This window comes from Hipposideros armiger, unplaced genomic scaffold (assembly GCF_001890085.2).
Source record: "Hipposideros armiger isolate ML-2016 unplaced genomic scaffold, ASM189008v1 scaffold_164, whole genome shotgun sequence".
In the NCBI taxonomy this organism is placed as follows: domain Eukaryota; kingdom Metazoa; phylum Chordata; class Mammalia; order Chiroptera; family Hipposideridae; genus Hipposideros; species Hipposideros armiger.
In genome coordinates this window covers 1,999,520-2,020,231 of record NW_017731514.1, presented here as the reverse complement: position 1 = coordinate 2,020,231, position 20,712 = coordinate 1,999,520, and the positions used below count along the sequence as shown (strand labels likewise).

Genomic DNA, 20,712 nt, shown 5'->3' with positions numbered 1-20,712 from the left:
TCTCTGGGGGCAGAATCCAGTGTCAGGTGGCTTCATTTCCTCCTCATCTCCCCGTTCCCCAGAAGCGCCTCGAGTGCTGTGTACACAGTAGGGGCCGAGGAAGTGTGTGAGGAAGGGTTCCCCTGTCCCTCTAAGTAGCGGGAGGAGAGCAGCGCGGGCGCTCCCACCTTGCGTCTCCCCTCTGCAGGGAGCAAGAGTGAATTTTGGGGTCACCACTGCCCCTGGCATGAGCGCTTTGGGGGAGGGGGTCCCAGTGATTTCGAGCTGTTCTCGCTTAAGCACCGTTACTTTTCTCTAAAGAGATGTGGATCTGAAACCACTGGGAGTGGCTAGGAAGCTAACAGTTTGTGTCAAGCCCCCAAATCCTAAAGTGCGGCATAGATACCCGCCTGACATGTGCTGAGTGTCTTATGTGACATTATGAAGCCAGAAGTCACGCAGATCATCAGATTATATAGGCTGATGACCTACATATTTTGGTATGGAGGCGTCTTAGTGTGTCTGAATGGGAAATAAGTGGCAATCTGTTTACTGTTTTAAAAAACACCTAGAACCTCTTTCCAGATTTGCACATGAGCCACTATGGGAAGAGGTGTAAGCAGAGGTCAGAAAAACAGCGGTCCTCCTCCCTGCCGTGTCTCTTTAGGCACTTGCCTCAGTTATTGTCGGACCACAGGATTTAGCAGTAGTGGAAGACTGTCATTGTTCTGAGATTATTCTGAGGTGGACTTTTACTCGTTGCTCTAAAATAGGTCAGCAAGCATTTTCCTAAAGGGCCAGATAGCAAATATATTTTAGGCTCTGTGGGTCACAATGTCCCAGCTCTGCTGTTTTAGCACAGAAGCAGCTATAGACAGTATGTAAACGAATGCATGTGGCTGTGTGCCAATAAAACTTTATTTATAAAAGCAGGCAGCCGGCTGGATTTGGCCTGCAGTTTGGTGACCCTGCTCTAAATCATTGTTGCTGAAGGAGGAATGACAGTGCGATATGTTATAAAAGCAGCTAATCCAGATGTACTTCAAAACAAACAGCTCTTGTCACTTGGAAGAACCGCTGCTGCAGTTTGGGGAACACATTCATTCGAGTCCTGATCTAGCCGTGCACTTGTCTGTAAGCAGAAAACCCATCAAAACAAGAGTGGCTGGCAGCCAGTGTGAGCGGCTAGTAGCCGGTGTGAGCTACCGGGAGCTGCTGTGAGCGGCCGACCAATGACCGGCGACCGATTGCCTCACCTGGGAAGAGCACAATGATCATACCAACATGGGCTAGTGAAGCGACGTCCTCCACAACTAGACTGAAGAACAAAACAGCAATTTGTCTACCTGTCTGTTCCCCTTCCCCGATTCCCCAACGCTGTTCCCCTCCCTCCAATTCCCCAATAAAATCTTAAAAAAACAAAAAAAGGTAGATTGAAGCCTCCTCTGAGGAACAGCATGTGTATTTGCAGCCTGACCTCAGGCATCAGAATTGGGATGGTTTGTTTCTCTCTAACCAGGGTCATACAGACCAGCTCATATCAACCAAAGTTTGAAGTGAACTCAAGAACAAAAGGACCGTATTGGAGTGACGTGGTCTATCTTGGAATATGTTCCATGGGCACTTGAAAAGAATGTGTGTTCTGCTGTTGTTGGGTGGAGCTTTGTAGAAAACGTGGTTGGATCCTGTTGTGGATGGTGGTGTTGAGTTCTTCCATATCCTTGCTGATTTCCTGTCTAGTTGTTCTGTCAATTGTTGAGAGAGGGGTGTTGAATTCTGCAACTAGAACTATGCACTTCTTTATTTTGCCTTGTAGTTCTGTCAGGTTTTGCTTTCCATATTTTCATGCTCTGTTATTTGGTGCATACGTGTTCAGGATTGCTACGTCTTCATTTTGGATTGACCCTGTTTTCATTACGTAACGACCCTCTCTGTCTCTGGTAATCTTGTATTAACATAGCCAGTCCCGCTTTCTTTTGATTAATGTTTGCTTGACATGTCTTTTCCGTCCTTTTACTTTCCACTTGCCTACATCATTAGATTTGAAGTGAGTTTCTTTAGACTGCATAGAATTGAGCCATATTTTCTAATCAACTCAGCCAGTCCCTGCTTTTTAGTGTAAATATTGATGTTAGGGCTTAAGTCTGCCATTGTATTTTTTGTTTTCTCTTTTTCTTTATGTTTTTCATTTCTCTTTTTTTTTTCTTTTTAAGATTTTATTGGGGAATTGGGGGAGGGGAACAGCATTGGGGAATCAGGGAAGGGGAACAAGTTGCTGTCCTTTTGTTCTTCAGTCTAATTGTGGAGGACGTCGCTTCACTGGCCCATGTTGGTATGATCATTGCGCTCTTCCCCGGTGAGGCAGATCGGTCGCCGGCCACTGGACGGCCGCTCACAGCAGCTCTTGGCAGTTCACGCTGGCTGCCGGCCGCTCACGGTAGCCTTCGGCAGCCCACTGCAGCCTACATCGTCACCGGCAACTCATGGCAGCCCAGGTGTTGTTCACCATCTTAGCTGTAGAGGGCGCAGCATCACTGGCCCTCATGTGGGATCCGAACTGCGGCCCTGCTGCTCAGAGCTGGTGTCCCAAGCCAACTCCTAACCAACGCACCACTCGGCTGGCCCCGTTTCTCTGTTTTCTTTGTCCTGATTTCCTGTGGATTACTTAAAAATTTTTTAGAATTCCATTCTGACTTGTCTGTATATCTTAATTTTTTTTATTGTGGTAAAATATCTGTATTGTTTTTGAGTGCATCTCTGTGTGTAGCCTTTGAGTGGTTGCCCTAGGTATTGGTTTACATATACTTAATTCATCCTAGTCTCCTGGTGCTGTTGTACCAGTTTGAGTAGAGTGTAGAAACCTTACCACTCTCTGCATCACTTTGCTCTCCCCTGTTCTATAATTGTCTTAGTAGTTTCCTCCACATACATTTAAAACCACATTAGTGTTATAATCTTTATCTTCAACACTCAAATGTAATTTAGAAAAGTCAAGAAGAGAAGGAAACTCTATTGTAATTTCCTGCATCTTTGCTTCCCGTGTTCGTTCGTTCTTCCTTCTTTTCTTTCATCTCCTCCCCACCGCCCTGAGGGAGTCATCTTTCGACTTCTTTTAACCATTCTTTCAGGGCAGGTCTGCTGGCAACAAGTTCCCTTCGTTTTCTTCATCTGAGAATGTCTTGATTTCTCCTTTACCCCTGAAGGACATTTTTGCTGGGTATAAGATTCTGAGTTGACAGTTATTTTCTTTACCACTGGAAAAAATATTGTACCACTTCCTTCTGGCGTCCATAGATTCCCTTGAGAAATCCACTGTCACTCAAATTGTTTTCCCCTCTACGTAAAGTGTTTCTCTCTCACTGCATTTAAGATTTTTTTCCTTTGTATTTTATTTTCAGAAGTTTGGTTATGATGTGTCTTCGGTTGGATTTATTTGGGTTTATTGTATTTGAGGTTATGTCTTTTGCCAAACGTGGGAAGTTTTCAGCCATTATCTTTTGAATCCTTTTTCAGCCCCTCTCCGTCTCTGCTCTGGAACTCCAATGACACAAATGATCTTTTATTATTGTCCCACAGGTCCCTGAGGCCCTGTTAATTTTTTTAAATCTGTTTTTTTTCCTGTTGTTCAGATTGAGTAATTTCTATTGTTATATCTTCCAGTTAACTGATTCTTTTGTCTGTCCCTTCATTCTGCTGCTGAGTTCACCCATTTGTTTTATTTTTTGGTTATATTTTTCAGTTCTAAAATTCCCGTTTAGATCTTCTGTTTTTTTGCTGAGCCTCTGTGTGTCTTTATTTGCTTAAGCGTGTAATTTCTCACGAAGCATTTTCATCCTGGATGCTTTAAAATCCTCGTCAGATAATTCCAACATCTTTGTCAATGTTGACATCTAGTGATTTATCTAATCTCACATGCAGTGCAAGATTATGCAAAATACAAGCAACCCCTAGCATGCAGACAATGAAAAAGTGCCCCTCATTGTTACTATCAACTCTTTGCAAGACATTCCTCCAGCAGTTTTCTGTGCACTCACTAATTTATTCTTGTTCCTGTTTATACTTCGGTGTGTTCGCAGAGCATACACTGGGGGGTGCCTCTTCGCCGTGCCAGCACATTCAGCTTGACCAGTGTAGGGTAATGTCATGTCACCATTAGAGGACCGTGGGTGGCCCCACTCATGCCCCCAGGAACTGACCTGATGGGAGCCGTGTTTCCTGTGTACTCCAGCAACTTGCTGTTCACCTTCTCAGATTCTTGCTGAGTTCTTAGCCTCTGGGGGCTTCTCTTCAGTCAGCTCTGCTTCCCCAGTCCTCTGCCCTCCTGGGCCGGTTCTTCCAGGCCCCAGTGTCAGTTTCAGGCTGTCTTCCCATCCCTCCCACAGCTGTGTTTATGTCCAGCTTGACCTGGAGGCGTCTGCAGTTCTGTAATTACAACTGCCCCAAGCAGGCCTTGGGTAGCTCAGGTGCAGCCTCTTCCTGGGTTCCCCGGAATAGGGAATGTCCGGGGCTGTCATCCCCTAGGTCTAGCCAAGTGTCCCCGTTCCTCCTGCTGCATCCGATGGGACCCATCCGGGTCTTTCCAGAGCCCCTTGCCCACCCCTAGCCTCCGCCTCGGTGTGGCCCTGACTCGCAGTGGTCCTGGGTCCTGGTTGTCCCAGGCTCTGCTATGTGCCTCTCTCTGTCCCATTTGGATTTCTGAGCCAGGCTGAGGGTTGACACTGTGTCTTGAACATCTTAACTAAAATTGAGGGCAGTAGCTGGCCTGGAAGTCAGTACGCGCTGCTTGACTGGCTGAGCGAATCATTTGAAAAGTTGCACACTACATTTGGTGATTCTGTTGGGTAAAACACCTTGTTTTCTGATAATATGGAGTTTCCCAGATTTAGTTAGCCCTGAATTTAAAAATTATGTAAACCTTTCTGTTTTATTTTTGGGTTTCTAATGAATATTAAAGCGAACAGTTCCCAGCATTTGGGAGCTGGACTTGTGGTTGTGTGCATTCGAATGGGCTCATTGGCCACACGGATGGGGTGTTGTTACAGATGCCTGCTCCGTGCCAGTCTCTGAGATCATCACCGTTGAGGAAACAGACAGTCATGGGAAAGACTACAGCAGCGGAAAATGGCAGAAAATCGAAAAGCCCCACGCTTTCACAGGTAATGTAGCCCAAGGGTGTTCTCCTGCAGTTTGTCATTAATGTATTTATTGGTTTTGATCATTTTCTATTTGCTTTATTTTTTTACATGGGTTAAAAGAACTGAGAAATGGGATTTTTTCCTAATACACCTTGGAAGTTACCAACTAGTCAGAAGAAAGGAGAGCCGCTGGGCATGTGGGGCTGGGTGCGCGGGGCGCCCCTGCGGGTTCTCACGGTGGGTCCCTAGAACTAACGCACTTGTTTCTGCGCAGTGCACCGAGTGAGGAGAGCCCGGCGCCACCGCTGGAAGTGTGCACAGGTGACTTTCTGCTGTGCCGATGAGCAGCTGTGTCACCTGTGGCTACAGACCCTCCGGGAGCAGCTTGAGAAGCTGAGTACGTGTATGTTTTTATATTAGAGAAGGACAGAGTTGCTGTGCTGCCCGACTGTGCGTGCGCGTGCGCGCGTGCTGCCATGACCTCTGCTTCTCCTCTCTGTCCCACACCAAGCTGGAGATGATGTGTCACTGTGACTTTTACACATCTCCTGATTAGGGGACCGGCCCCGGCGGTGCCTGGAACACAGCCTCCAGGGCCAGCACGCCCTCACTTCCCAGTTCAGTCTGATTCTGGGGGGCGTGGGGTTCATCACCCTGCCTGGGGTCCCATTTCCCCCACCTTTCCTCACAGCTCAGACCCAGCACTCTGTCCTCTGCATCTTCGTGGACACCTCAACTGGTCTGTTCAGAAAATGGCCTGTTCAGAAAATGGCCTCGGTTTCTCGTTGCCCCACCCCGTCTCCGGTCCTCTGTTGTTTTCAGACTTTGAGTCTTTAGATTAAGACCGCGAGAGAAAGTCCTCCGAACCTGCCCCTAGAATGATGGGATGTATTTATTTTTCTATGGAATCCATAGAAACGCCTGTACAGTGGTACCTTTGCTATGGTCTACTTGTATCTAAAAATATTACCCGATTCTGTTATTCAGCTCCTCTGTCTTTGAACTCCTAACTGTGTTACCCTTTGTAAGTATAACTGGCCTGGAACGTAGATACGTGGAGTGTAACTCTATGACCAGCACCGCAGTGTGCCGTGGGGTGTAACACAGAGCTCGGCTGGAGTGTGCAGCACAGAGCTCTCACACACTGAGCACACACACTCGTGCAACCAGCACCCAGGTCGAGCATCAGAACAAGTCAGCCCCCCTCCACCGCCTGCAGTCACTACTCCCCAGGGCGACCGCCACCTGACTCTAAACTGGACTCACTGTGCTGCTTACCGTCGCTCACACCGCACGCGCTCTATCTCTGGCTTTGGCTCCGCGCTACATTCGTGAAGTTCACCCACACTCAGGGGTGCGTTGGAGGCTGCTCATTCCTGCGGCGTGAACGTACCCCATGGCGTGAACGTGTGCCCGTTTATTCACCCATTCTACTGTCGACGGCCATTTGGATCGCTCCCCGGTGTGGCTGTTACGAGTAATGCCACCATGAGCACTCTAGTGTGTGTCCTTGGGTGAACACATCTGCATTTCTCGTGGGTGCGCGCCTGGGAATGAATTGGTGGGTCGGACAGAGTGTGGACGTCCCACCGCAGCAGACACCGCCAGGCTGTTCTAAAGTGGGAGTTCCAGTGACACTCCCGCCAGCAGGATATCAGAGCTCTGGTTGCCCCACGTCTGAACCACACCTTTAGAATTTTAGCCATTCTGGTGGGTGTTCGTAGCCTTGATTACGGCTTTGATTTGCACTTCCCTGACAGCGAATGAAGTTGGGAAACACGTTCCTGTTTATGGGCCGTTGGGAAATCGTCTTCTGTGAGGTGTCTGTTCAACTCTTCCGTCCATGTCTTTCTCAATTATATGTAGACACTCTTCACATATGGTGGCTCCGAACCTTTTATTGGGTTTATGAATTACAGATATCTTCCTTGTCCCGTTGTGTGGCCTGCATTTTCAGCCTCTTCATTCCATTCTTTTGATGATGAACACATTCAATTTTAATGTAGTTCTAGTTTTGGGGGTTTTTTTTTCACTCTGTGGTTAGGCTGTGTCCTATTTAGGACATCTTTGTCTACTCCTAGGCTGTGAAGGTGTTTTCTTCTCAAAGCTTTGTTTTACCTTTCCCATTTAGATCTACAGTCTGTTTGGAATTGATTTTTTATATAACGTAGGTAAGTGGTCAAGGTTCCTTCAAGGAAGATATCTGCCTGACCCCATGCTATTTATGGGGCAGACTGTCCCTTTCTCCATATGTTGTGCTGCTTCCAATTTGGGTTTTGTTTGTTTGTTGCTCCTGTATAGAAATGTAATTGAATTTTGTATTTCGCTTTGTATCCAATGACCTTGCTAAATTCACTTATTATTTTTAAGTTTGATGACTCTTCTTGTCGGCAGTGGATAATATCAGTCCTGTTTCTCCCACCTCAGTTCTTGTCCCTTTTGTTGCTTTTTCCTTGGTTTGCACCTCCAGTTCAGGGGGATGGTCTTGGGCCTGATCTCTGGGGGGAAATCTTCAACATTTCACTGTCAAGAATGATATTTCTTAGGTTTTTAATAGATTTTTGAAACCCAGATTAAGGAAGTTTCTTTCTAGTCCTAGTTTTCTGAGAATTTGTTCTTTTTAATCATGAATGAGTGTCAAATTTGATAAATGCTTTTTTTGTATCTACTGAGATGATTGTATGATTCTTTTTTTGAGTTAATGTGTGGAAGAACATTGATTTCTCTTTGTAGAAAAGCCTTTGTATTCCTGGGATAAATCCCAGTTGGTCACGATGTAGTACCCTTTTCATATATTTCTGGATTTGACTTGCTGATATTTTGTTTAGGATTTTTGCGCCTAGGCTCAGGGCAGTAACAGACCTATGAGTTTTCTTTCTGATAACATCCTTGTCTGGTTTTGCTGTCAAGCTTACAGTGGCCCTATACAAAGAGTTTAGAAGCTTCTTCCTTTCAGATTCTGTGGAAGAGTTTTTATAATATTGAGGCTACTGTTTTCTTTAAATATTTGGAAGCATTAATTGGTGAAGCCATCTGGGCCTGGGCTTTCTTTGTGGGATGGTTTTTGTTAATTGTTTGTTTCTTTATTAGATATCAGACTATTCAGATCTTCTATTTCTTCTGTTAGCTTTGGTAGGTTATATTTTTTGAGAAATTTGTCTATTTCATCCAAATTTACAGATTTATTGGCCTACATTTATTAATACATCTTTTCACTTTCCTTGTAATATTTTTAGATTCTGAAATAATATCCCCTATCTCATTCCTGATATTGGTAATTTGTACTTTCTCCCTTTTTCTTTATCAGCCTTATTAGGGATTTATCAGTTCTGTGAATCTTTTCAAAGAACCAACTTTTGGCTTTGTTGATTTTCTCTATTGCATATTTCCTCCAATATTTTAGTATGAATATTTTCAAGCATACAGGAAAATTCAGAGAATTGCACAGGAAACACCCATATACCCGGCACCCAGAGTCTACAGTTGTTAACCTTTTGTTGTTTTTGCTTTGTCTATGTCTGTCTGTCCATCCATTAGATAACTGTATTTTTGCTGTATTTCAAAGTCAGTGACAGACATCGAGACGCCTCATCAGCCCACATGTTGTTAATGAGAGGTCAGTATTTGTGTACAGTTATGAGGTAGAGTTTACATACAGTGCAATGCACAGATCATTAAACTAAGATGCCTGTAGGACTTCCATCACCCCCAAAGTTTCTCACAGTCCTTCCCCATTGGACACACAGTCTGATTTTCTGTTACTGTTGCACGTGTTCGTTTTGCCCGTTCTGGAACTCCGTATAAATGGCGTCATGTGCTGGGAGCTCTTCTGTGGAAGGCTTCTGCTTCTCAGCGTGCTTTGGAGATGTATGCTGTTGGTCCGCGTATCCATGTTGTTCCCTCTTATCACGGAGTAGCATTCCACTTTGCAGACAGACCATGTTTTATGTGCCCAGTCAGCAGTCAGCGGACACTGTGTGTCCGCTTTCGGCTTCTGTGAATGGTGCTGCTGGAAACACCCGTGTGCAGGACTTCGTGTGCAGGTTTTCCATTTTTGTGGGTGTGTACCTTCTTGCTACTTTTATTGAGCTGCTAATTGGATCTCGTTTTTTAAGTATCAGAATGTACTTGAACAGGCCCAAACAGAAACGTGGAAGTTGTCATGAGAACATAGGGGTTGGCTGGGCCTCTGAAGGGACTGGAACCGGGGACTGTCTGTCCATCTCCACGTCGGGCTCTCCCTGTGCCTGTCTGTCTGTCTCTCCTAGTGCTTCTTTCCGTCCATCTGCTTCATTCTCTTTGTCCTCTGCTCTCACTTCCTTCACATGAAGAGGAGTGGGGCTGCTGCCTTCCAAAACGTGCATCTTATCAGGGCAGAGTGTCTTTCTCGGGCCTATTCCTGAATTCCTGGGACTGGCATCACATCTGGCAGATACGCAAAGCACCACCCATTCTGATAGGCTGTCGCTTTTCTCTTTTCATAGATTAGGAAACTCTTTAGCACTGTTGTTTAACTGAAAAACTTTATCAGAAGATCCTAAGAAGAATTTCGAAACCGTTGTGGTTTGATTCTGTTCAGTGACTCAGGTCTTCATTGGGATTTTTCATTGTATTTACTGCGATTTGCACAATGTTTTTGTTTTGCAGCATCTAGACCAAAGCATTTACTAGTGTTTATCAACCCGTTTGGAGGGAAAGGACAAGGCAAACGGATATATGAACGGAAGGTGGCACCACTATTCACGTTAGCCTCCATCACCACTGAAATCATTGGTAAGGAACAAAGTCTCTGTTAAATATGTGGAAAGGAATTTGAGACTAAACACGGTCACTAGAGAAGATTTTTGCCTTATAAGATTATTTTAAACAAAATTGAATGTGTTTTTACAAATCAGAATGAGAAGAATGCAAAGTAAAGAATGCAGACTTTTCTAGCCAAGACCCCACATTTAAAGCACTCGAGAAAACTACTAAGAAGATAAAAGGACAAAGATCACGGGCAGAAAATTCTTACAAGAAGGGATAGAAGCGATGCATAAGTCTAAGAAATAATTTCACCAATGAGTGACATTTTAAGGAACATAATGCCACACCATGTTTGTGGCACCGAGTTTTCAGTGCAAGTTCTCGATGCTGGGAGGGTGCGGGGTCTCCCCGTGCTTGCAGGGTCTCGTATAAACTGGGCCACTTGGGTCAAAGGCCTTAAAATTGAGGGGTTTTGCTCCGTGTTCCAGTTTTCTAAACCTTTCCTAGGAAAACAATCAGATGGCCACAGAGGAGGAGGTACACAGATGTCCATTGCCACATTTTATAATGGCCAGTGCCCACAGACAGGAACCAGGAGAATTGTGGTGAAGCTGACGGAATAGCATGTAGTTTTTAAAAATGGTCTTTACAAAGAATTTTTAACAATATAGACAATGATGGTCACGTGATGTTGGGAAAACTAGGACACAAAATTGTGTGTACAGTAGGATTTCAATAGAGCTTTTGTTTCTCACGTTGGGTATTTAGACTCTGGACTAACCTTATGTTTTCTACACTTTGGTATATTCTAAAAATTTTGAAGTAACTTGGATAATAAGGAAAAACTGTAAAATAGAATAATTTCTTTCAAAAAAGCCATTGTTTGTTGGCAATTCTATGCGAAGAATGTGATAATTTCCCTGTGGGATGTGTTCTGAGGGGGAGGGGGGCACGTTCCACTGAGCTCAGTGCCATCTCTTTTTCTCTAAGCGGGACTTAGGTTAGAGCAAGGAAGGGATTTCTTACAGGAAGTCTTCCCGAAGATTTTACAGGACCTCATTTTAAAAGAATGGTTTATTGGCCTTTGATTTTAAATGAGGATTCACAGATTTGAATGTAAACTGTGTGACGTAATGTTATTTTTTCCCACAGTTACTGAACGTGCCAATCATGCCAAGGAGAGTATATATGAGATGAATATAGATAAATATGACGGGTGAGTAATGCCCTTTCATCTTGATTAATAAGTAGTGAATTCTAATCAGCCTTTACCCATCTGTCTTACTTTTATCCACTCCCTTTGCTAACGTTTTTTTTTTCCTAATTGTAAAAGTAAACTTGTTTCTTGTAGAAAATGAGAAAAGGCAGAAAAGTTCAGAGTCTTGCATTCTTCTACTACCTGCATAGAACTATTGTTTCATAGATGTCTGTTTTCCTTTCAGTCTTACTACCTTTTGAAAGTATGGTATAGACGTGATCACCTGTTGTCCCTAAATAGTTCGGTGAATATTTCCTAAAAACAAGGGTATTCGCCTACAGAACCAGAGCACACTGATCAAACGGAAACGAATGCCCTCACAATACTATTACCTACTTGCTGTCTTCGTTCAGATTCGGCCACTTGTCCCTCATTTCTTTGTAGCAGCAGAAAAGCCTGGATCACGCTTTGCCTTCAAATTTACTTGTCACGTCTCTCGAGTCTCCTGCAGTGCAGAGCAGTGCAGCCGTCTCGGGGTGGCTGAATTTTGAGGGTACAGGCCAGCCCTGCAGCGTGTTTCCCGGGTTGCGTCTGCGTGATGTTTCCTCTTGGTCAGACCCTGGTTGTGCATTTCTGCTGCGGTGACGCAGAAGGGGCGTCATGCCGGAATGCTGCCTGTCGTGTGATTGTGCCTTGGTGTTGTCTGTCCCTGCTGGCATGGCAGCTCTGCCTTGTGCTCAGCTGTCACCCAGCCCCTGGCACAGGGCTGGCATGTGGGATCTGGGGAAGGTGGCTGATTCCGTAGGAGGAAATCTCGTAAATAGAGGCACTATAGGATCAGGCTTGTGTTTGCAAAGATTCTTTTGAAAGCTACGTGGCGCGTAGCACTGAGGTGGGATTGGACCCAGAGAGTCTGAGAGAGGTCTGGGTTGTTGGCAAGAGCTGGCTGGACAGTGGCAGAAGGCACACACAAAGGGGACCAGCTCCAGGATGTCTTGGGGGAGAGTCGACTGGTCCCAGTGACCGATTCTTGGAGAAGACAATGCAGGGATTCCTAACCCCAGTGCCAGTGATGGTATCAGGCTGTGAGATAAGGGGCTGAAGCAGGTTTTGAAGCTGACGGTGCAGCCAGTGTGGGCATTGTCAGCCGAGCTGCAGGCTCAGCTGGGCGAGTCGGCCCTCTCCGGTCTGGCCAGAGTGAAGGTTAAGGGGCAAACGAGGGCTGGAGAGCCAGGGTCTGATCCTGTCTGCAGCTCCCGGCAGTGGGATCCAGGTGACTGCGCCATCTCTGCACTGGGGCTCGTTGTCATGAGTGTCATTGTGCCCTGTGTCAGTGCTGATGAGAACGCTCTGAGAGTCACAAAGCCGGGGTTCTCAGGTGGGCATCAGACAGTGTGCAGAGCGACCCTGGAAGAGGGGTCTGGGAAGTAGATTAGGAGTCACACAGTGGGGGTCGGGTCAGTCTTCCCAGGAGGACGGGGGTGGGGGCGCTGAGGGGCTGGAGACTGGCTCCTGGGACAGTAGCCAGTGGAGTTACTGACGGAAACCGAAAAGAAGCATCAGAGGTGGTATTGGGGACAGGGCGGGACCGTCAGGAAGGGAAGGAGCCGCTGTCACCTGTCACGGGTCCAGTTTCCAGAACTCCTCTAGGGGTGGGGCTGAGTTTCCGGAGACCTTGGTCAGGTGGGGGGCTGTTTTGCTTTGGTTTTGTCTGGTGACGCTTCAGCAGCTGGGACTGAAGGGCAGGCTGTGGGCTGAGGAGGAGGCGGCCTTCTCTGCGGTGAGTGGAGCGTGAGGGACACAGTGGGGCCTGGGACCTGGTCCTAGTCCCGCCCTTCGCGGCTTCTGGGAGCCTTGGCCTCCTGGTGGCCATGACGTGCGTCAGGGCTGGGCCCTCACACAGGGTGCAAACCTCTGACTGCGCGAAGGCATCGGCGAGCCACGCCAGAAGGGTGGGCTGCGGTGGGGCGGGGACCCGAGCCCCAGGACGTAAGTGGGTGCTGAGTCGGCCACACTGTGGGCCACCCTGATTGTCCCCTAGGAGTCGGGACTGTCCTGTAGTCGGTGACACGCTGCCCCTCACAGGAATGCCACGATGAGCTGTGGGGAGCGTGGGGAGCGGGGCCGGCAGTGCAGGGACCCTAATGTACCTGCGTTGCTCCCACAGAATCGTCTGCGTCGGCGGAGACGGCATGTTCAGCGAGGTTCTGCACGGCCTGATCGGCAGGACGCAGAGGAGCGCGGGCGTGGACCCGAACCAGCCGCGGGCGGCGCTGGTGCCCAGCCCCTTGCGTATTGGCATCATCCCGGCAGGTAGGGCCTGGCGCCCCTGCCCCCCATGTCCGTGCTCTCGGTCACTCACGCTGTCAGTCACTCACGCCTGTTAGACGAACATCATTAACTCCCACAGCAGAAAGTCTTCAACAGAAAGGGTTTGTTGGGCCATTTCTAACAAAAAGGACAGGGCTTGCAGCCTGGAATCTAAACTACTGGCAGCATGGCTGGCAGTGTAGGACCATCCAAACCCACAGAGAATTTTTCTGAGTTTATTTGAGCCAAACTGACGACAGTTGCTGGTGAGCAAAATCTCAGCGGATTGAGAAAATGCTCTGGAGAACTGCAGTTTTGCAGCTTATTTTATACATTAGAATCAAAGGAGGAGACAGAAGGGGGGGTTACATGAAATCCATGGGTGGTAGATTAAGGGGGTGGGAGGAAGTAAAGGGGGGAAGTCTCTTGGATTGGATAAAAAGTAAAACGGAGAGACACATGCTTCCTTTACATTGGCGGGTGCAAGAGAGTTGGTGGTCAGCATAGAGATGGTATGTGGGGAGCAAGATAACAGCAGGGGCTCCGTGGTCTTGTGCTCTGGGGTGGGGGTTGTGCCCTGGGGGGTTCAGAAAAAGGGATGACTGACATTCCAAGGGTGTGTTATCTTAGATGCAAAAAGACAATAGACAGGCTCGCTTAAGGTCAAGATTGACCTTTGTCAAGGAAGCTACAGGCCCAGGACGTGACTCAGGCCATGACTTGCTTTTAGTTATGAATTTTTACGTTCCGACCATCCTGTGTGGTTATATTCCATCTCTGAGTTTGCAGGGCCTGCCATGCAGGCCTCCCCTGAGCTTGTCGGGTTTGGTACACGGCCCCTTGTTCGTCCACAGTGGGAGAGACGGGCTGTTCTTACACGTCAGGTGGGGAAGGGTTTACAGCAGCTGCAGACAAAGGGTGGGCGAGGGGCCGGGCTGGTGCTGAGCGGGGCGCACAGAGCCCCCTGCAGAGTCCCAAGCCCAGCACCTGGCTCGTCTCTTTAATCTTGGAAGTCAGTTCCCACACGCACTCAGGAGTGTGCACAGGCCTTGGCTGGGCTGGCCCAGTTAACTAATTGACCCCTCTGGTCTCTCCCTTCGTCCTCGGGCCACTGTACTTCATTTAGGACATCCCAGAATTTTCTCCTTGTCAGCAGGCTGCCCGCAGTTGGGCCACTTACCCTGGGAGTATTGTTCTTGGTTTTTCTTTCAGGTTTACTCCTTTATTTAAATTGTGATTTTTACCAATCACACAATCACTGCCACTTTTCTGAGCACTGGTTTATGACCAGTTACAGAGCCACAGGTACGTGTTTGGAAGGAATCCTGTCCTGACCCCCGAACCCCGGCTTTCTGCAGGGTGCTGAGAGCCCAGCAGCGGGGCAGACAGTCTCTGCTCTTAAAGAACTGACCATTTGGTGGTGGGTGGGTAGTGGCAGGCATAGGGGGTCACTAAGTCATCACCAGGCCCCAGAGTGCAGTTGTGGGGGGCAGGCGGTTTTGCAGCCCAGGCCTGGAGGAGCTGGGAGTCAGGAGACAGGACGGGCTCGGTGCATTGGTGGCAGCTGGGCTGTGTCCAGAGGGCGCTGGCTCCGCGTGCTTTGCGTCTTTCTAGGAAGGACCTATATTTCTTTGAAAACTCTCAGCTTAGGCTAAGTAAAGGGCGAGGCCTGCGCGTTGTTGGTTCAGGGTTTTGCAAACAGCGCAGCTGGGCGAGGCTCCTGTCTGGCCTGCTGTCTGGGCCTGGGCAGCAGCAGTGACTGTAGGGGGGTGGGGGGGCCGCGGGCCAGGCTGGGTAAACATTCCATGACTCGCGTCCTGGACTGTTGTCATCATGACAGCCCTGTGACATCAGCACCATAGTTGTCCCATTTCGTGGATGAAGGTGCAGGGCACTGGGGTGAGGTCACAGAATCCCCCGGGAGGGCGGGCAAGGTCGGAGCCCCGCCCGCAGGCAGGAGAAGTCTTTTTCTAATTGTACTGTTGTTTATCGTTAAATATATTTACCCTTGGTTGGTTTTATAGCTTTTCTTCCAAAGTAAGCTTTCTTGTTTTAAGTTTGTTTGTGGTGTGTTCTGGACTACATGAGTTTTATTTTTCTAGGTTTTAATCTGTTTTTCCTTTATACCATTTATCACCATTTGTGGATAGCAGCACTGGTACCTAAAACCCTAAGCTATTAAAATTGGAAAAGAGCTGACGTGGACCCCAGCAGCGTCAGGAGTGCTGCGGCAGACCCCACCCCACCGCCACAGCATGGACTGAGCTGGGGGGCCTGTGCGCGGTCTGGACCGTGGGGTTCAGCACAGAACCAGGCAGGCGTGGCCTCTGCCTGCGGAGAAGCCCACGGACACACAAACGTGGGCATGAGGTAGTGGGCTGCTGCGGAGAAGACGCTGTGGGCGGTGGGTTCCGGTGAGTGGCTAGGAGGGGTTTCCTTTGCTAGCGAGTCCAGGAGGCCTTTCTGAGAGGTGACAGGTGAGGGGCCATGCAAAGGGTCAGCTAGTGCAGAGGGCGGCAGATGGGAACCATCTGCACCCTTATCAGCTCTCACCACACAAACTGGGTAAAGAAAGTGCAGTTGAGATTCCAGTACCAAAATAGGAGAGAGAGTCACCTGGTCTTGCTGACAAAGCCCTGCAGAGCCCTGTCTGTCCGGTGACTCAGCACCGCAGACCAGTCCCGATGGCGTCCATGCCAGGCCTGCAGGAGCCCCCGTGCGGCTCAGAGCTGAGAGGGGATGAGGGCGCACGCTCGCTTCTAGAACACACTATGTCCTGAGCACGAGCAGAGCGTGCTGGGAGTTAGAGCACGGAGGCTTCTGGAGACTGAGCTTTCTTGTGCCCGTTTCAGAAAGGCTGCGTTGTGCACAGGCTCAGGCAGAAAGACAGCAGTTTACTCAGCTGTCACTGGAAGAAGAGTAGTGTGCCTGCTGCCTGCTCCATCCTGGGCCTGGCAGCCGAGCTCCCAGGAGGCAATGTCCAGACCAGGGCGCGTGTGTGCAGGTGCTGGTGCCGGTGGGAGGGAGAGGCAGGCATGGCCGGCCTGGTCAAGCGCGGGTGCAGTGGTTCGGGGCTCCACTGGGGCTCTGAGCGCACAGAGGGCCTGTCACTGGGCCATCAGGGATGAGGGATGAGAAATGAGGAAAGTGTGGTGGGGCGCGGGGAGCACGCCATTCCAGACAGGACATGCAGGGAGGCCTTGGAGGCGGGTCACTGGTCTGAGGCCTGAAGGGTCGGAGGGCAGTGCCCTGCCTCTGGGGCAGGATATTCATGGCAGAGGGGTGGCACGTGCAGAGGCCCCAAGGCAGGAACCAGCATGGCTGTGGGGGTGCTGTCGGAGGCCAGGTGGGTGAGCCAGGTGGGTAAGAGGCCCAGCAGAGGTGGGCGGTGCAGGGTCTTGGGGGGACAGTGGCCCCATGAAGGACCCTGAGTAGAAGTAAAGCTGAGCTGCTTGCCTTCCTTGCTGGTTTTCCAGCAGAATAATCCCTGAGACGCATTAGAAACCAGTTTCCCTACCGTATTCCTTGCAGAAGGACTGGATGACATAGAGTGTGTGTCCCTCCATCCAGGGACAGGGCCCCACTGCGCCCTCTGCTTTCTCTAGAATCCAGTGCCTCTGTGTTCTGCACCATCTCACTCTCTTGACAGAAGTGTTTGCAGCTACCTCCTAATGCGTGAACTTGGACTCTGGACAAATAGGCCACGTTCATGCCAGCCTCCTGGAGCGGGGCCCAGGCCTGCACCTCCGACCAGAAAGGCCAGGCAGCCTCTCCCTGTTCTGCCCACTCATCCGCACATGAGAGGATGTGTCGCACCCGGCCGAGATGGCCCTCAGGAAGGGCCCGTCCTTGTTGTGGTTGTAAAGCGTGGGCAGCCTGCTCAGAGACTGGCTTTTCCCAGAACAGAGCCCTCTTTGGAGTCCCTGTATAAAGCTTCCGTCTTTCTTTTAATGTCTGCTTAATATAGAGCAGGTAGAGTCTAGATAGACCCAGAAGCAAAGAGGGGCCTCACAGCCTTGGGCTTACAGGACAGTGCAGCACAGAAACCAGACGTGTATTGTTTGCATTTCTGTTTGTGGACATTGCTGAATTCCCTGACTAAAGATACAAGTCACATCTGATTAAATGCAGGGAAGGCTGGGTATCTGATCAGGTTTTGTTCTAAAGGAAGGTTTGTGAAGAACGTGAACAATGCACAAGCACGTAAGGGGAGCACGCAGGCTCTGGAACTTCTGGAAAGGTCTAGGGACATGAGGGACTCGACCTCCGGGCAGGGTTCAGGTGATGCAGTGGCTCTTTGGCAGTTCTCAGAAATGTTTGTGTGTGTTGCTGGGGTACCCTTCATTGTAAAGATGAGGGTGTGGGAGGTAGTCTGAAACCCGTCGTTTTTCTTAGATACTGTTAATTACATTTTGAGAACTAGTCATTCCTTCAATCTTAAATGTTCACTTAAATTTTTTTACTGTTTGGCTCATTTTTGGGATGAGATGTCACTCAAGTCCAGATTAACAGAAAAGAAAATGATAGGGGCCGGCCGAGTGGCTCAGTTGGTTAAGAGCTCGCTCAAGAGTTTGAGCTCTGAGCAACAGCAGTTCGAGTCCAGCCTGAGCTGAGCAGCCGCTGAGCTGCCAACAGGTAGCAGGATGGCTCAGCTAAAAAAAGAAAAGAAAAGAAAAGAAAATGATACACACTAAAATGTAGGGGGGTGTGTGTTTATGTAAGTTATGATCAGAAGCCGTATTCAGCCTCGATTAAGTGAAGCGCCTTCCACTGTGACTTAAACTGGACCAGGTTCTGTATCTGGTTGACAGCGGTGCCTGTAGCCTAACCCAGCTGTCGGGAACCAGGAACGTGCAGGCGGCATCGGACGCCACTTAGGACGAGACCTGCAGATTGTCCGTGCGGCCAGTCTGTGGCTTAACCCTGGGTCGTCCCTGACCGGTCGTGGCCTGTGGCAGGATTGTGCAGTTCTAGATCCTGTCACACGGTTTATCCAAGTCTTGAACAGGTCTGTTAAAAGGCAGGTTGCTCAGCCCCGTCCCAAACCTGCTGAGTCAGAATCTCGGGCGCTGGGGCTCAGGAATCTGCTATAAAATGGGGCCCCAGGAGTTGCCTGCCCACTCAGGCTGAGCACAGCGGCCTGGGTTCTGACCCCGTGAGAAGCAGGACAGACTTAGGGAGGACCAGGAGCATGGCTGCCAGGCCCTCGGGGTGCAGGTGCATCAGCTGGTGCTCTGCGGCCACATTGAGGTGACCCCCACTTTATAGACGAGGATGTAGACAGGAGGAGGGGCCCTGGCTGTGGTCCGGCGTGTGTTCGCCTGGCCCCCCACGCTGTGCACTGTGGGAATGGCGGGGTTCTGGTCTCTGACCCGGCACACGGAGGAGCTGAGGTGCGTCTGTCTCTTCGACGTTCTTGTCGCCGTGCGCAGCTCCCCTGGTGCTTTCTGCGGCCTTCACGAGCCGTCTGTGCTTTGCATGCACTCGCCCACTGGAGACGTCTCCATACAGAGTCCTGCCCTTCTGTGGTCCGGGGCCCCAGGGCCGCTGCTGGAAGCAGGGGACACTGGGCTGTGCACCCAGCCGCCACCACTGCAGGCAACGCCCAGGGGCCTTGGACCCCCAAGATTGTAAGGAGCCAGCTGATATTTTTGCAGCGTCAGTCCAGTGTTTCTGATGAGTTCATCTCAATATTTCCAGTATTCATTTTGTAGGGAAAACGTATTTATTCCTTATTTACTCCAGGGCCATGGAGGACAAGGAAACACATACCACTCACTTAACTGGAAACCTGCTACAGTTTTCTAAAATCATTGTAATGATATTAAGGACATTCTTTTTCCCTTTTCAGGGTCAACAGATTGTGTGTGCTACTCCACGGTTGGCATAAACGATGCAGAAACATCAGCCCTGCACATCATCGTGGGTAGGTGCCTCTCAGCCGACCCACTGAGCAGCTCCAAGCATAGCGGCAGGCTTGTGGGCTGCTGTCCTCGGAGCCCTCAGCCCATTGACAGCAGGGCTCGTGTCTGTGGTTTCCATGCCATCTTCCATCTCGTCCCATCTTCCCATGGCCATCACAGCGCTCCTTCAAAACCAAACCCTGCTCAGAGCCCGTCCAGAGTCTTGGGGGGTGCCAGGCACCCTGTGAGCTGGCCGGCTCTCGGCGTCCCCATGCACTGGCCAGGCCGCCGCTGTGTCCCGGATGTGTCCCATGCTTGCCGGGTGCCCTGCACTCTGCTCTCCGTTCCGGGCTCAGCCCCTCGTCACCCGGTCAGGCAGCCCTGCCCAGGCCAGGGGCCCTCACTGCCGGCCATGCTCTTTCCATGTCCTGTTTACTGTCCCTCGCGACTCTAGAATGTGCGTCCCTCAGGCCAGGAAACCACTTGTTTCACGGGATCAGAAAGGCAGGGGCGGTTGCTGACCTGCTCGGTTGTGTCAGGGCACCTGTGTAACACGCATATGGCCTCTCCCTTTCCTTGTCCCCGATGACGTTGCTGCCCCCGTGTTACCCAGTCATGGAGACGCTGTGTTTACAAGCACTCCATTTATGGTTTTATATTTTAAAATGCCACGTGCCTTTCTTCACTGTCAAACCCACCTTTCCATCAGTGACGCTGCATGAGCTTCCCGGACACCTTCTTAGCTCCGCCCCACAGAACGGCTAGACCATTTGGGGGTTTGCCTCGAGCAGACCCCAGCATCGCCTCCCTGTATTTCACATTTTAATGAAGCTCTCGGTGCCTACAGGGCACGGGACGCGGAGCGGGGGGGGTCGGGAGCTGTCCCCACCACCACGGTTTCTGCCCACAGGGGACTCGCTGTCCATGGACGTGTCCTCCGTGCACCGCAACGGGGCGCTGCTGCGGTACTCGGTGTCCTTGCTGGGGTACGGCTTCTACGGCGACATCATCAAGGACAGCGAGAAGAAGCGGTGGATGGGTCTCATCAGATACGATTTCTCAGGTAACTCAGAAAGGGACGCGGTAAGCCAGGTGTGTGTACACACCTCACCTGATCCCACCTGCGAGGCGCCCATGAGAGGTCGGCGCCCGGCACAGACAGAAACTAGGGACCGGGCTCCCCTGGGGCTGTGGGTGGTGAGGAGCGGGGCTGGTCCCCAGGCACAGAGAGCCCCTCGGTCACAGGTGGGTCTCCTCCTGTCTGCACACGGAGCAGGACTGAGAAAGAGCCGTGGCTTCCAGGCCATTCCCAGTGACGTTCTGCACGGCCCAGGTCGGCATCACCGAGCGCAGAAGGCTGGAAAGGCGCAGCCTGTCGCCGGGATGACCTCCGTGGCCGTGTTTAATGAACGTCATTGGTCTGAGCACTGCTCTCTATAGT

General features: G+C 50.0%; 1 protein-coding gene across 1 annotated transcript in view; it reads left to right on the top strand.

Annotated features, from left to right (window-relative positions):
* Positions 1–20,712, top strand: part of CERK (ceramide kinase) — a 38,373-nt gene that overhangs the window by 9,360 nt on the left and 8,301 nt on the right. The window contains exons 2-8 of the mRNA XM_019651724.1: positions 5,022–5,135; positions 5,389–5,511; positions 9,762–9,887; positions 11,013–11,076; positions 13,226–13,371; positions 19,220–19,294; positions 20,182–20,334. Coding sequence (XP_019507269.1) covers positions 5,022–5,135; positions 5,389–5,511; positions 9,762–9,887; positions 11,013–11,076; positions 13,226–13,371; positions 19,220–19,294; positions 20,182–20,334 — 801 coding nt within the window. The remainder of the gene's footprint in view (positions 1–5,021; positions 5,136–5,388; positions 5,512–9,761; positions 9,888–11,012; positions 11,077–13,225; positions 13,372–19,219; positions 19,295–20,181; positions 20,335–20,712) is intronic.